This window comes from Rhinopithecus roxellana, chromosome 20, assembly GCF_007565055.1.
Source record: "Rhinopithecus roxellana isolate Shanxi Qingling chromosome 20, ASM756505v1, whole genome shotgun sequence".
Lineage (NCBI taxonomy): Eukaryota > Metazoa > Chordata > Mammalia > Primates > Cercopithecidae > Rhinopithecus > Rhinopithecus roxellana.
Genome location: NC_044568.1, coordinates 60,733,883 through 60,751,380, shown reverse-complemented (window position 1 = coordinate 60,751,380; position 17,498 = coordinate 60,733,883). Strand labels below are relative to the sequence as shown.

The 17,498-nt window shown below is 39.3% G+C and overlaps 1 protein-coding gene across 2 annotated transcripts in view; it reads right to left on the bottom strand.

The window, feature by feature from the left end:
• ADAMTS18 (ADAM metallopeptidase with thrombospondin type 1 motif 18) overlaps window positions 1-17,498 on the bottom strand; it is a 154,368-nt gene that overhangs the window by 38,049 nt on the left and 98,821 nt on the right. For both annotated transcript variants that reach the window (XM_010370202.2, XM_030925525.1), the window contains exons 12-15: window positions 14,861-15,009; window positions 5,768-5,940; window positions 1,876-2,006; window positions 304-427 (exon numbers count right to left, since the gene is read on the bottom strand). In XM_010370202.2, coding sequence (XP_010368504.2) covers window positions 304-427; window positions 1,876-2,006; window positions 5,768-5,940; window positions 14,861-15,009 — 577 coding nt within the window. The remainder of the gene's footprint in view (window positions 1-303; window positions 428-1,875; window positions 2,007-5,767; window positions 5,941-14,860; window positions 15,010-17,498) is intronic.

The window sequence follows — 17,498 nt, the reverse complement described above, 5'->3', positions numbered from 1 at the left end:
GGTAATTCACCTAAGTTTCACAATGTTTCTTTGCTTAACAAATGCACTTGGACATACAAGGGGCCTGGTTGGCATACTAAACACGCAAAGCAGAAAGGCATTTATTTAGTATATTTCTGCGAGGTAACGAATTGACGACATTCCTCACAACTATCCTCCCTTACTCTTGCACGTGACAAATGCCACCATCACTAGTGTGTCCAGTGAACTAGTAAAATGCTCAATCACATTTGGCGTGACTCAAATTTGTTCAGGAGCAAAAGTTGTATCTCATTAGCAATAACAAACAGCAGCATCTCTCACCATTTGCTTTATGCTGGTTGAGGTACAGGCCTTTATAAAACTTGCAAGTTGAATTATCACCTTTGCAAACACCACATGCATCTGAAACTGCTTTAGAGCCTAGTTCATGATCACATCCCACTAGCTGTGACAAAAACAAAAAACATGAGAAAATCAAAGATCAGAGAAGCCAGAAACTGGGAATAATTAAGAGATACATGGTTCTCTGCATTTACACAACATTAGGGAAGCAGTACAGCTTATGGTTAAGAATCATAGCCTCAAGTTGGACTCACTTGGGGTTGAAATTCCTACCCTGACATTATTAGATGACTGGGCAAGTTATATAACTTATCTAAGGCTTAGGGTCTTCATTGATGAAACTGGAATAAGAAGTCACCATTGCTACTAGAACCAGCTGAGATTATTCAGGCCAGCTGTGTGACTCCAACATAAAAATGCTGGACAATAGACATGCATGCATGTGTACAAACACACACCCTTAAAAGATCAAAGGGCTCAAACTAAAATTAAAATGGAAAAGAAAATGAGCAACCAAAGTGAAAGGAAAAATAACTGGGGACAAATAGTAGTAGTATTTCAAAATACATTTGTGAGGTTCTCATCATGTAGTAAAGGTACTTAGTACACATGCAATAGAAGTTTATTATTTACATTTATTTTTTGAGGTGGAGTCTTGCTCTGTCCCCCAGGCTGGAGTGCAGTGGAGCGATCTTGGCTCACTGCAAGCTCTGCCTCCCGGGTTCATGCCATTCTCCTGCCTCAGCCTCCCGAGTAGCTGGGACTACAGGTGCCCGCCACCACGTCTGGCTAATTTTTTCTATTTTTAGTAGAGACGGGGTTTCACCGTGTTAGCCAGGATGGTCTCAATCTCCTGACCTCGTGATCTACCCATCTCAGCCTCCCAAAGTGCTGGGATTACAGGCATGAGCCACTGCGCCTGGCCTAAGTTTATTATTTACATTCTTATTTCATTTTTACAACTCCTATGCAAAGTACGATATAGCATCATCTCCTTCTATATATGTGCAAGTAGAATGAAAAATAAACTAAAATAATTGGACAAGGCTCATGCCACAATGAAGAATGTACATATGGTGCTCGGCCAGGCGTGGCAGCTCACACCTATAATCCCAGCACTTTGGGAGGCCGAGGTGGGTGGATCACTTGAAGTCAGGAGTTCAAGACCAATCTGGCCAACATGGTGAAACCCCATCTCTACTAAAAACACAAAATTAGCCGGGCATAGTGGCACGCACCTGTAATCACAGCTACTAGGGTGGCTGAGGCAGGAGAAGCACTTGAACCCAGGAGGCAGAGGTTGCAGTGAGCCGAGATTGCACCATTGCACTCCAGCCTGGGCAACGAGAGTGAAATTTCATCTCAAAAAAAAAAAAAAAAAAAAAAAAAAAAAGACATGGCGCTCAAATCCAGCGAAACACTTTGCCCTTTCCCTCTATGCCACCTGCTTTTTTGCAGACACACCATCTCTCACACACTCTTCACAGTACACATATGATATGATGAAACACAAGCATGCTCATAGACTCCAAAGCAGAAACATTCTCTTACTTCACAAACCCCGTCAATACAAACATCATTTTTGTTTGGGGAGCAGGGAGTTCCATCTTTCACTTTGCCGGACATTGCAAAAAAAAATTCAAAGTTCTCAGCCTTGCAGTACAGTTTGCATCGATCTTCCTCTAGAAGCAAAGAGATCAAGATAGGAAATGGTCAGGAGGAAACTAAGGAAAAATGATACAACTGCCAAAAGGATGAATTAAATTTACTGAGAAAGCTGTCATGATGAAAATGGAAAATGTTATGCACAGTATTATATGCATATGTGCATGTGTGTATGCACATATAAGCCCATATTATGTGACTTTCAAAGCACGAGTCCCACTTAACAATCCATATAAAACTAATTTAAGAGTAATATGTAACAATTTTATTTTTCTCATCCTTAGGGATAGTCACGATACACATGATCGATGGGTTACTATCCACCCTCCCTGGATAATAAACCTTTCAGGTTTCAAAGGCCTGATGGTCAGCCATTGACAACATAGAAATGAAGTAGTGTTGTTCGTGTTCTAATAAAACCTGATGAAACAAATACACACCAGATTTGGCCAGCAGGCCATAGTTTGATGACCTTGATTTAGGGCATGGATTACCTTAGATATTTACTCAGTCTGTTAAGAGAAAAGGTTTTAGGCACCAGGGAGAAAAGGCATATGGTTAGTCATGTTTGTAAAACATATATAGAAAAAAAAAAACCATGTCATAAAAATGAAGAGAAAGCAAATAAACTCATCCCGAAGGCTACAAAATGGTAACTTCTATTGGCCCTTAAGTCCCTGAGATGTTTCTGATATCAGAAGCAAAAATTAAAAATAAATTATATTTATAGAGCTCTTGTTATCAGAAAGGAGTTCCTATGCCAATTTCTCAAATAGAAAGAGCTCTTCTTGGCCAGGAATTCCAGATGATGTTTCTCCCAAGAGACCTTCTGTGGGCGATATTGAGCGATATCCCCTAACAACAGTTTTACAAATGTGTCAACAGTTGGCAAATAGTGCTTCATAAAATCTCTCAATAAAAGACAAAGTCAAAACTCAAACATGAAAGGATTTAAATTATCACAGTTCAAATATGCAGATATGTGGGTGGGTTAAAAGTTTCTCTCTCATCTATTTTTTTTTTTTTAATAGCAGCTTTATTTAATGCCTCCTAGTTTCTGCACATGAGATTAGGGAGTTGGATGACCTATATGCCCTTTCTTTTCTCTATCATTTTCAGGAATTAACAAGTTTTAGAAAGTTCCTTTTTTTTTTTTTTTCCTTTTAGCACAGATTCCTGGGTGAGTTTATGAGTCCATTAGAAACACAGAGGAAAGAAGGGGAAAAAACCCCACTCCTGTAGCACAGAGATTGGCCACATTTATGAACAAAGTCTTCCCTTGTTCTTTCTTAACTGCAGGAATATCACAAGACCTTAAAGTCATGGTCAGTCTCCCCTGATGTAAGTATCAAAAGGAGTCAAGGAGAGACTAGAAGGCCTTAACTTTTCTGTCTCCCTCCATTGAGAGGTAAGATCCTAAGGCTGGGAGTCTATGTTTGATTCAGTGCATTCTCCTACGCATCTAGCAAAGTGTCTCCTACACAAAAAGAACTCAGTAAACATCTGTTGCATGCATGAATGAAATTGCATGCTCCCTACTCAGTGAAAACTGCAATACAATTAGTGAAAGAACTTTGAAACCAGCAAACATTTTCTAAATTGCAAAATGTATTTGCTTAACTTTCTTCTTATATCTTCAACACAGAATTTATTTAAGGGTGATAACAGGACCGATTTAATAAACACTATATTTAAATGAAAGACGTAATGTGATAAAGGCCAAGGAATATCCATGAAACCAAAGCAAAGAATAAAAGAGGAAGTAAAAGGAGGGACAACAGAGTCATGGAGAAAGAACCACAGACAGGAAGCATGGGTTCTCAAGAGTATACAACCAAGAGAAAGGAAATCTTCCAAGTTTGGAATTGGAAGCAACTGCAGCATCTGCTGGGACCTGCTGTATAGCATCCTTCCTTTGAAATCACTCAGTTCCTGGTAGAATGCCTCTAGTGATGGGGAGCTTATTACTTACAGAGGGAGTATATTTTCATTTTGGACAGTTAATATTTAGTTACTTATTCATTCATTTCAAAAGTTATAACCATTACATAAATATATAACAAGTGCTGTTCTTAGATGCTGGAGATATAAGCAAGCTCAAGATAGAAAAAGCCTTAGTCGGCCGGGCGCGGTGGCTCAAGCCTGTAATCCCAGCACTTTGGGAGGCCGAGACGGGCGGATCACGAGGTCAGGAGATCGAGACCATCCTGGCTAACACGGTGAAACCCCGTCTCCACTAAAAAAAAATACAAAAAATCTAGCCGGGCGAAGTGGCGGGTGCCTGTAGTCCCAGCTACTCTGGAGGCTGAGGCAGGAGAATGGCGTAAACCCGGGAGGCGGAGCTTGCAGTGAGCTGAGACCCGGCCACTGCACTCCAGCCTGGGCGGCAGAGCGAGACTCCGTCTCAAAAAAAAAAAAAAAAAAAGAAAGAAAAGAAAAGAAAAGAAAAAGCCTTAGTCCTTGTGGAACCTAAATTCTTGTGGGGAGGAAGATAACAAATAAATGACTAGATAAAAATACATTCATGCACTGAGAAGAGCTATGAAGAACAAAATGGGATAAAGGGTTCAGAGAACAACATGAAGGAAAAATATTCTGACAGGCTGTCAAGGAAGGTGTCTCTGAGGAGATAATATGGCTAGAATGTTCTCAGCCCTTGAATTCTGTTCTCTAAAGCAATTTGAAATAAATCGAACATCCTTCCTATTCAATAGCTCTTTGAAGTTTTGAATGTAACTCGTTTCTCGGTAAACCTCTATACGTCCCTCATTACTTCCTCCTAAGACACAGCTTTGGAACTGTCATGTCTGTCTCTATCTATGCTTTATGGACAAACAGTCATGACCCAAAACCACATCAGTGCTCCTGAAATGGCTGGGCTGATACTGAGCAAAGCTGCACAATCCTCTCTTTTGATTTGGAAGCTCTACTTGTTATAATGATGCCTGTAATTATATAAGCTTCCTTTATGATCACTGATTAATATAGGTTCATGTCGAGCTTTTGCACAGAACAGCCCATGAATTGTCATTAAACTTAGTCTCTTTCCAGTCTACACATGGGCAGTTGGGATTCTCATACAATCCTGTTTCAAGACGGCATTAATACGTTTTGATAAATCGAATGGATAGAAGTAATGAAACAACTAGAATGATGACACCTTATTCTACATAGGTAAAAGCAACTACCTTAAACTGTTCTGCTGTAACTAATGTTTTATTATTCAGTCAAAATAAAGAAATATTAATTTAAAAAGTAAAATACAAGCCATAATAACTTTAAGTATAGTAAGTACCAAGAACCTAGTATAATTTTTATTTATGATTCTGTGTGTGTGTCTGCATGCATGCACACACTTTACAAACAGGCCTTCCCATGCTTACAGTTAACTGACATGTCAGTTACTGTGTATGGTGCCTCTATGGGGTATATATGGTTTCATGAGTTTTTTGTCTGGACAGTTCATACCCATTTCAATTAAGATCCCTGGGAGACTTAATTGCCAAAATGTCAAAGGTAAGTTGAGAAACATAAGTACATTCCAAACATATGAAACCTTAGGTTTACAGATGTGGGAGACAAGAGGTATCTTATGGGGAAAAAAAAAATAGTGGAAAATAAACAAAACCCATGGAATGAAACACTGGGCCAGGATGGGTCTGGGGAATGAAAGGTAAACATGGAAACTCTTTCATACAGGCAACAATTTCTTCTGTATTGTTCAATCACGTTATTATCCACATACAGACTTATTTGAATGTCATAGAGACCACATTACCTTCCACTTTTGTATAGGGTTTCCACTGGTAGAACCATCCACGGAAAGGTTTGCTGTTATATTCTGCGCACTGTTGAGCCCGAAAATCCAAGCTATTTTCATTACAAGAGTTAATGTTGCACAGCTGATAAATACGGCTAGAACCTGGACAGAATTTGCCACCATACTGAGGCCTAAAAATGAAATTAATAAACTTTAATGTTATCAATCAAAGGGTTCACTGTTAGTCACATACAATAATAGAAAGAGAGGCAATCAGGATGAGCATTGCCACAGTGTATGCAAATGTGCACAGTCTATTACAGGAATGGAAGTACATAGCATACAATTTACCACCTTCCTTCTTGAATCTAGGCTGGACAAACTAATCAATCAGGGAATCTTTTTTTCTAGTTCTTTTCTTTACCACGGCTCCCTCATTAAAATTGGCATGCTAAATCAAATTTATTTGCCATCACCAATCTAATTTTTACATTCTGTCAATTTCCCTAAACACTGTTGAAATAATATTTACTTTTTATTTTATTATTTTTGAGACAGGGTCTCACACTGTTGTCCAGGCTGGAATGCAGTGGCATGATCTCGGCTCGCTGCTGCCTCCCCGCCTCTCTGGCTCTGCCTCCTACCTCAGCCTCCCAGGTAGCTTGGACTAGAGGCATGCATCACTACACCTGGCTAAGTTTTATACTTTTTGTTGAGATGTGGTTTCACCATGCTGCCCAGGCCAGTCTCAAACTCCTCAACTCAAGTGATCCACCTCCCTCAGGCTCCCAAAGTGTGGGGATTAGAGGTGTGAACCACTGCATCCAGCCTGAAAGAATATTCTTTTGTTTTTAAATTAAAAAAATTTTCTTAAACTTTTATTTTAGGTTCAGGAGTACATGTAAAGGTTTGTTATATAGGTAAATTGCGTCTCACAGGAGTTCGGTGTAAAGACTATTTCACTGCCTAGGTAATAAGCATAATATCTGATACATAGTTTTTCAATCCTCTCCCTCCTCCAACCCTCCACCCTCAATGTCTGTTGTTCTCTTCTTTGTGCCCATATGTACTCAATGTTTAGCTCCCACTTACAAGAATATGTGATATTCGGGTTTCTGTTCTTGCCTTAAGTTGGCTTAGGAGAATGACCTCCAGTTCTATCTGTCTGACAGCAAAAGACATGATTTTACTTTTTTTTATGGCTGCATAGTATTCCATGGTGTATATGTATCACATTTTCTTTATCCAGTCTACTGTTGATGTGTATTTAGGTTGATTCCATGCCTTTGCTATAATGAATAGTGCTACAATAAACATATATGTGCATGTGTCTTTATGGTAGAACAATTTTTTAATTTCTAATTTTTTTATTTCAATAGGTTGTTTGGTTACATAAGTTCTTTAGTAAACATTTCTGAGATTTTAGTGCACCCCTCACTCGAACAGTGTACCCTGTACCCAATGTGTAGTCTTTTATCCCTCGCCACCTCCTACCTTTTCTCCTTGAGTCCCCAAAGTCCAATGTATCATTCTTATGCCTTTGTGTCCTCATAGCTTAGCTCCCACATATGAGTGAGAACATACAATGTTTGGTTTTCTATTCCTGAGAAACACCACAATTTGCAATTGCAAAAATATGGAACCAGCCCAAATGCCCATCAATCAATGAGTAAAGAAAATATGGTGTATATAGACCATGGACTACTACTAAGCTGTAAAAAAGTAATGAAATAATGGCATTCACAGCAACCTGGATGAAACTGGAGACTGCTGTTCCAACTGAAGGGATTTTCTTGACCCTCATCATATTAGCTCCTCTGTTAGGGAAATCTGTAAACACACCTAAATGTTCTTTTACTGTATATGTGTGCTTGCGTGCTACATGCACACACCCTATCTTTTGGCATCAAAAGCTGTTCAAACATGGACCCAAGCTACCTCTCCAGCTTTCTCCCATTTTCTAACACTCTCATTATCTTCCCACACTTTGCCATGCACCTGCTATTGCAGAGAATGTCAGCACACTGGGGAGAAGGAACAGAAAGCACCATTTGCTGCTCTCCCCAATTCAGCTGTCAGTCATTGAGATATTTTGATTATAATATGACTGTTGTGTGTTCCTTCTGATTGATTCTGAACCCAGAGGGAAAACATTCTCTTGTTTTCATCAGCATAATCACTTTTCAGCTTTGCAGGTGGCCTACTCCTTTTCTGCCAAGCACAATGGGAAATGGATTTCCAGAGTAGGGAATTCCATTAGAACATAAATAATTACGATGTAAAGGCAAGCTCTTTAAGATCTTGGTAGGCAGATTCTAATCTGCAAAAACCAGAAAGCAAAATAAAGGAAAAAAGAGCACCACCACATTGAAAATTACCCATATCATTGTATCCAGCTTACTTTGTGCACAAAGCTGTGGTTTCTTTTCATTCCTCCCATTATGGAGTTTTCTCTGAAGGCCAGAACTCAACTACGGATCATCTTGTATAAAAATTTGATGCCAACATGTAACATGAAAGGCAGCTCCAGGTTAATAAATTTATGTGATTAAAATTCCTTGTCTTTTTAGGAAGCACAAGTATGCTCTAAAACAGCCCTGGAATTGCTTCAGCATAATTTATCCAGTCCTCCTATAGCTGCATGCTAAAATGGATTCAACAGAAACAGGAAATGTCACACTGCCAGGATGAGATTTTTATGCTATTTCAAAACACTCTGGAGCAACTACTTAAACATGCAGCAGCCATTGTGATAAATCAGATCCCTGAAGACTTCTTAAATGATTATCTAAAAAGCACTTAGAAAAATCTTTAAGTGCTATATCATAGCCTCAATATTCCTGGTCATCTTTACAAGGTGTATTTAAAACTAATTTCTCAGTTTAAGACTTTCTGAGATTTAATGAACAAACCTCATTTGGACCCTATGAAGTTAATGAAGGGAAAGAGGACTGCAAGGTGTTATTTTATCGACTTCTAGAACTTGTAACATGGAAAAGACCACCAAATTCATACAGCCATTGTCCTCCTTTCATAGATGAAGTGGGAACCAGCTGACAAGAGCTCACAAAACTTGTTGAATGAGGGTCACACAGCTAGAAAGAAACAGAGACGAGCTCAAGCTCAGGCCTGTGGACTCAGTCCAGGATTTTTTTCCTACTTAACTATGCCTGCATCTAACTGAGTTCTTAGGCCATGGGGCCAGGCATGGAAAGAAAGATGAATAAGGTGCAATGTTTAGGGAGCTGGCCTTTTACAATGAGGCAGATTCTTTTTTTTTTTTTTTTTTTTTTTTTTTTTTTAATTTTTGATACAGAGTCTTGCTCTATCACCCAGGCTGGAGTGAAGTGGCATAATCTTGGCTCACTGTAGCCTCAAATTCCTGAACTCAAGCAATACTCCTACCTCAGCCTCCTAAGTAGTTAGGACTACAGACATATGCCACCATGCCTGGCAAATTTTTGAAATTTTTATAGAGACGAGGGTCTCTGTTGCCTAGGCTGGTCTCAAAATCCTGGCCTCAAGCAGTCCTCTTGCCTTGGCCTCCGCAAGTGCTGGAATTACAAGTATGATCCATCAAACTTGGCCAGACCCTGATTTAAATACAGTATTCTCTGCCTCCACCCAGCTTAATTTTAGGTGATTTTATTTCACCTCCTCATTTGCAAAATAGGAACAGCTGTGACAATTAACTGATCTAACCTTTGTAAAGAACGTAGGGCAGTACCTAGGGCAGAGTTAGAATAAATTTAACTATTTATAAATGCCTTACACTTTTGTATTGAGTACCCACCCTGTGCTGAGTATTATGTGATCTGATTTTTATATACTATTACATTTCATTTTTAATTATGGGATACGGTCAAAGTGATCAAAAGTAATTGCTGGCAAGCATTTGGGCATTTCCATAAAAATAGAGGCAACTTTTTTTTGCAGCTTTGAACATGAGTGTCAGCCTAACTTAACGGAAAGTTCTATCATGATATGTCTTGGTGTAAGAAGTTCTTTAATATTACAAAGAAATACAGAAACAGAAAACAAAAACCTAGGCACATGATTTTGTCCTTCTGTTAGACAGCTATAAAGAACAAACCAGCTTTGCTTCTGCATCATTTATCAAGTCCTGACTACAAATAGTTACAATGGTGTTGCTTGGATGAGTATTAGAATCACTTAGAGAGCTCTGTTAAACTATATACATACACAGATTCCTGGGGACCGCCACCCACTTTCTCAATAACAATATATGATACGGAAGATCCAGAAATCAGTATGTTTAAAAACACACCTGGTGATTCTGATAACCAGCTGAGCCTCAAAATTACTGGTTGGAAAATACACCACCAGTTAGATTCAATTATTCTCTGGGGCCATGATTTTTCTCCTAACTCCATATGCTAAGTTGCGTTAGAGTTGGCAGACAATTCTGTCTCAAACAGACTCATGTTTTAGGAAAGTTCTAGAACACCTTAGCACATGACTGATAATTTTCTTGGAGAATTTATAGAAATTTCACTAGGGCTCCTTTATGGGGTGATAATTTAATAAACAAATAACCAGAAAAAAATGAAAAATGTCAAAGGATTAAGACTATGGGATCTTAATCTGACTCTGCCATTACCAGCATGGGGACTTGAGCAAGAGTTGCTACCCTGAATGAGGCCCTCTGCCTCCTTTGGTTACTCATCTGTGAAATAACTGGATTAGGCAGCAGGTTTCAACTCATGTGTCAGTTCTAACCTGATTGGGAACAAATGCCTAAAGAAGGATATTGGGAAGGTCCCTGAGGCATAGGGGGCTCAGTGAAAAACAGGGCTTCCATCAGTTAACATTGTTTACCACTTACATGGCACAAAGGACGTCCCTGTGTGCCTGGCATTGGCCATTCCAGAGCCAGATAGCCGTCAACAAAAAATTGGTAAATCTATGAATCAGCCAAGAATCATTCATTATTTATGAAATAAAATCTGTTCTGGGAAAAACACCTTTATATGAAACAGAAACCTCACACTGCTTCTTGGATGAGACAATGAAAATGGCTACACTGAGTGATATTAATAGAACCAAATACTAAACTGAAGCAAGAAAGAAATCCGTAACTTGAAACAGGGAGAAAAAACCAGCATTACTGCAACAGAGTGAAATAAGAAGAGAGAGAGAACAATTAATTCAATTGTCTTGGGAGCACCTATCATCTACTTATTTTTGGCTTCATGCGTAAAGTACACAGTATCCTGATTTATTTTTAATTCTTGTTTAAAATGATAAAACTGCACTGAATGAAAATACATTAGTGATTAATTCTTCTATTAGGCGTCTCTAAATTACAGTATGTTGTTTCCATGAACAATGCCCTATTATAATGAGAGCTCTCAATCCTACAGATATGAGAGGTTTTAATTTAAATCTCAGGGGCATCATTCATGCATTTTACCAGCAGAGCTATTGAATTAGGTAATCTATGTCTTTCTTGGGAAAATATCGAGATTGTAAAATGTTGTAATGTATGAAAACCAGATCCATGAACTATGCTTCAAAAATGCAAAGTAATATGATGATTTTAACAATTCGACTTAAGACATGGTTGCATTCAAAGTATCAGGAGGGTAGAAACTACCCTCCTGCTTAAACCAGGAGATACTAAAACATCATTAATTGTTTTAATATTGTTACTAAAACAATAACCCAGTATAAGTTGCAAATGCATCACCAGCCTCCTTATCATTAATCAGTCACTGGGTCTGATTTCATCTGTGAGTCTCAATCAGAGATGATTTTGTCTCATATAGGACATTTGGCAATGTCTGGAGACATTTTTGGTTGTCACAGTTTGTTGGGTGGGGGGAAGAAGAGTGGATCCTACTGGCATTAGTAGGTCAAGGGCAGGGATGCTGCTAAACATCTTACCATGTCCAGGACAAACCTCCACAACAAAGAATTTTCCAGCCCATGTCAATAGTGCTGAAATTGAAAAGATCTATTTTAGCCTGCAATACTCCAAGTAGCACCTAACACGTGATGGTCAAAGTGTCTCCAAATTCTGCTTTATATTTTGGGGGAAAAAATTGACTTTTTATCTAACTCAGACTGCTGATTCAAACGAAGTACCATTCATCTTTTTAAAAATTTCCTTTTGCTCTAGTGTCATTATTTCTCAATTTACCAAATAGTTATGCAATGTTAATGATATGTCAGACCCTTTTCTAAGGCACTTTACAAACATTAACTCAGTTGACGTAGGTGCTATCATTATCCCATTTTTATAAATGAGGAATATGGAGCAGGAAGACTAAGTTGTCTATGGTCATAGATCAGAAGTGTTAGGGACAGGATGCAAAAACGGTCTGTCAAACTTCAGAGTCTATGTTCTCATCCTCTTCACTATGCTACCAACTTAAATTGTGTTGTAAATTAAATGTTTTCCAAGGTTCCATCGCATTCTTGAAAGGTCAGTTTCATCAGTAAAGGCCCTGCCTCTCCACCCTTCTTCAGTGGGCTGACCCTCTGTGACCCCGTCCTCCTGGTGAGCTTGGGATGAGGATGATAAAAACCACACACATCCCAGAACCTTTTGTGAATGCCCACGGAATGTTCCCCAGTCTGTCAGGCATCCTACAGATGCAATTTCTAATCCTCATCCAACCTTCCAAGGTTATCTTCTACATTTTTTTGTACATAAACCCAGGTCAAATGACTTTTACAAAGCCACAGAGTTAAGAAGTAGCAGACACACGGTTTAGAGTCTTTCTATCTATCGCCAAAACCTGGGCTCTCTCTACATCATCCTGCCAACTGGAAAATCTACATCTCACATGTGTTTCATGTGGGAGTTAGAGCATGTAACAGTAACATAAAACCAGCCAGGTGCGGTGGCTCAAGCCTGTAATCCCAGCACTTTGGGAGGCCGAGGCAGGTGGATCACGAGGTCAGGAGATCGAGACCATCCTGGCTAACAAGGTGAAACCTCGTCTCTACTAAAAATACAAAAAATTAGCCGGGCGTGGTGGCGGGTGCCTGTAGTCCCAGCTACTCGGGAGGCTGAGGCAGGAGAATGGCATGAACCTGGGAGGCGGAGCTTGCAGTGAGCCAAGATCGTGCCACTGTACTCCAATCTGGGCAACAGAGCAAGACTCCATCTAAAAGAAAAAAAAGTAACATGAAACCACCTTCATGTTCACAGAGCACAAACTGCAGTTCAGACTCCAGTATGACCAGACCAAAGAGCGCCCACAGGTGACCACAGGCCACTTTCAATCCACAGCTGATCGGACTAGTTGTCACAGCGGGTTTTTCTGTCTTTAAAGAAAATTGAATTTGCTGTCAATATTTTTAAAATTGGGAAATTTCACATGCAGCATTTTTCCGTATTTCTGGTTTCTCTTGAAAAGTCAGGCAGATCTGTCAACACGTGTTGATGTACATTCCTGCAAGGCAAAAATCAGCATACTTTCTGCAGTTCACCCGTTTGAGAGACACTCACAAGGTTTGCCGGCCAAACTTTTCTGTTCTACAATATCACAAGTATTTAATTATATGACGGTAGAACCCTAGTTTAGATGAACAGAGTAGCTCAGAGTCTTACTGGATCATCACAGTCCGGTAGAGAATGACTCCTCTGCTGTGTTTTGGTTTTGGTTTCTGCCCACCACACCTTCCCTCGGTGCACATGGACTTTATATGCAAACAGTACAACTCTGGTTGATTGTTACTAACTGGAGGGAAGAAAATGGCACTTTAAAACAGTGTTTTCTCACACCAGGGCCTGTCAGGGGGTGGGGGGCAAGGGGAGGGAGAGCTTTAGGACAAATACCTAATGAATGCGGGGCTTAAAGCTTAAATGATGGGTTGGTGGGTGCAGCAAACCACCTATGGCACATATATACCTATGTAATAAACCTGCACGTTCAGCGCATGTATCCCAGAACTTAAAGTAAAATAATATAAAAAAAGAAATACCCAAAAAAAACCGTGTTCTGTTGGTGGGAATGTAAATTAGTATGGTGGTTCCTCAAAAAAACTAAAAGTAGGACTACCATATGATCCAGCAATCCCAAAAGGAAGGAATACCCCAAAGGAAGGATATCAGTGTACAGAGATATTCCTATGTTCACTACAGCATTATTCACAACAGCTAAGACATGGAAGTAACCTAAGAGTCCCTCAATGCACGAATAAATAAAGAAAATGTGGCACATATACATAATTGAACAGTGTGCCATGTTTTCTTTATCCATTCATCCTATTAATGATACCAGATAGTATAGATACTATATATTAATACTATTATATATAGTGTTACATATGCGATATAGTATTGTATGCAATATGTGAATAGTAATTATATATAATAGTATTATTCAAATTAATGGTATTCAGCCTATTATGATAGTATTAATCCTATTTCATACTATGAATCCTATTTAGTACTATTCAGCCATTATAAAAATGAAATCCTGTGATCAATGTGATGGAAGCTTGGAAAACATTTAATTTAATTTAATTTAATTGACAACACAATTTAAGTTGGTAGCATAGTGAAGATGAATGGAGCTGCAGGACATTATATTAAGTGAAATAAGCCAAATGGAGAAAGACAAATATTGCATTTTCTCCCATGTGAGAGCTTAAAAAAAAGAAATTGAACTCACAGAGCTAGAGCTGGAGAGTGGATTGACAGAGCTGGGAAGGGTAAGTGGGGAGGGAGAACGGTAATGTCGGGATGCTTAATGGGTACAAAAATATAGTTAGAATGAATAAGATCTAGTATTCAGTAACACAAATAGGGTGACTATCATTAACAATAATTTATTGCATATCTTAAAATAACTGAAACCATGAAATGTGCCTAATAAAGAAATGATATTGGAATGTTTTTTAATAAAGAAACAATAAAGTCTAGAGGTGATGGATATCTCATTATGCGATTTGATCATTCCACATTGTACACCTGCATCAACACATCACATGTACCCCCATAAATGTGTATAACTATGATGTAACCAAAATAATTAAAGATTTAAAAAACTTATTAAAGTATGAACAAGAAAAACCAGTGTGTGACAGGCTGAAGGTTAATACCTTGCAAAAACTAACTTTCTGCTGGAGCCTTACTTGGGGTTATTGCAGTGTCTCTCCTGATACTTGACGCCTCCACCACACGTCCGGGAACATTCTGACCACTTCGACCAGGCGGACCACTGGCCATGGATGGGCCGGGGCCCGAGCTCCCCAAGCTTTACGCACTGGCCTTGCCGACACCACTGTGAAAAGAACGTTTAAGATGGTTCCTGTCAGACACCACCTGGGAAAGCACAGGGAGTTGCCAACACCTGCACAGTAACAGGAAAAACAGGTGTGTTGGGAGAAAAGGAAAATGCCTGATATCTTGATAAATTCCTTTGCTGTGCTCTAAAAACACTCAACTACTCTGCATTGACCACAGACATTCTGAAAGGCTGACATCTGTAGAGAAGCAGCATTGCTCACCAACAGGCTGAGTATGATATGCTTTGTGAGCTGTAGAGGTGACATGTTCAGATGATAAGATTTCACCTGCCAGCCAAGGGAGTCAGTATAAAGTTACAACGAAGCCTGCCTTGCCACTTAGAGACAACGCTACTGAAAGAACAATTGGGATCACTCATTCAGGAAGAAACAGTTAAGATATTAACACAATTTATCATTCTGAATAAACAATTGGGATCACTCATTCAAGAAGTAACAGGTAAGATATTAACACAATTTATCATTCTGAATGATTATCTTATCATAAAACAGATACAATTACACATACATTATATTTTTGTTTATTCCAAACCCATCACTATAGAGATTTCTTACAAAACTAAACAAGTCAGTCTGTGTTCTCTTCAGATAGCATCCTTTTTCCTTTTGTCTACGTAAAAGGTGCCCACTTCAGATGCTCTGATGACTTTGAGCTCTTTCACTGTCTTTGATGAATTAGCCCAGGGGCTTTCATTTGCCCATGATCTGCACAAGCTAGATGGAGAGCTATTTTCTGTACTAACCTTTCCATTTGAGTTCTCCTTTGTAACAAATTCCCAGCTTTCCTGGTCATCTCTCCCCAGCGGATGCATTAGCCTCTGGTAGTGTTTCTTTAGTTTTTGTTTTGTTTTTTGTTGTTGTTACCTACCCCCCACACCCGACCCCTGCAGTGCTTTGATTATGAGCAAGTTCTGCATGACTTAGCATAACTGCTCTTTTCCAAAGGCCTCTGCAATTAGATCCAAAGGGCTGGGGTTTGGACCATGCCAGGTTTTGCTGAGGAATCGGGGGATCGGTTACAGAATTATGGGAAGGTTGTTTTACTTTCAAATCTTCACTTTTCCCCTGTGAGACATTTGGCTTCATGACTGTTTATTGTGTGGCTTGGTTGCTAGTGCACTTTGTCTAGGTTAAGATATTGCTTCCTTTCTTCAAATTCTTGCCATGTGCTGATTAATTCTTCTGTTTTTCATTTTTCTTTTCCCTGGATTAATTGCCATTTCAGAGTTTGCATGAAATCATACAACACTACTGAGAACTTTTTGGGGAAGGCAGTTGGTCATTTGAGGATTTTGTCTACCATAAGCATGCATCTTTTCTACCAGGAATCACGAGGACTCTACTGGACTGAGTTCAGTGGCTGAGATAAAATTACAATAGCCAATAACAGTAATGGCAGCAGCGGCCACAGGTTACCAAGTTGCTCCTATGTGCCAAAAATGGTGCAGAGAGCTTCACATGCAGTATCTTATCTAATCCTTGAAAAGCACTGAGTTAAAAACCATTTCTCTCAGTAAGAGAAATTTAGCAAAGAAATACTAGCTAACTTGCTCAGAGTGACACAAACTACCCAAACAGAGCTATTCAAATAACTATGCAAATATAAGAGACTGGATTTAACTCAGTAGCCAGAACTTCTAAGCAGGACACTTCTACTTCTCATCTTGGAGGTAAATTACTGACCAATGTACCTTAATTCTAATCTAATTTCTTTTTGGAAAATGTGTTTAGATCTCTTCCAGTCATTCAATTAATTTGATGTTCTATTACTTCAGTATTCATTCTAGTATTAGGTTGGGCTGCTATCAGATTGTCTCCCTTTGGCTTTTTAATCAGTGTAGAAATCAGGAATATATGGGAATGTACACACAGACGTGCACACATTTACATGCATAGGTAAAATTCTACATAGAAAATGCAAATTTAGAATATGCACACCTGTAAGTTTATCCATCTTTTTTTTTTTTTTTTTTTTTTTTTTTTTTTGAGACAGAATTTCACTCTTGTTGCCCAGGCTGGAGTGCAGTGGTGCAATCTCGGCTCACTGCAACCTCCGCCTCCCGGGTTCAAGTGATTCTCCTGCCTCAGCCTTCCAAGTAGCTGGGATTATAGGCGCCTGCCACTACACCCAGCTAATTTTTGTATTTTTAGTAGAGACGGGGTTTTATCACGTTGGCCAGGCTGGTCTTGAACTCCTGACCTCAGGTGATCCACCCACCTTGGCCTCCCAAAGTGCTGGGATTATAGGTGTGAGCTACTGTGCCCGGCTCCATCTTTTCACACATATATATTTTTCTTTTTTTTGTTGTTGTTGTTGTTTTGTTTTTTTCGACAGGTTATCACTGTGTCACCCATGCTGGAGTGCGGTGCCATGATCTCGGCTCACTGCAGCCTCCACCTCCCGGGTTTAAGTAATTCTTGTGCCTCAGCTTCCTGAGTAGCTGGGATTACAGGCATGCACCAC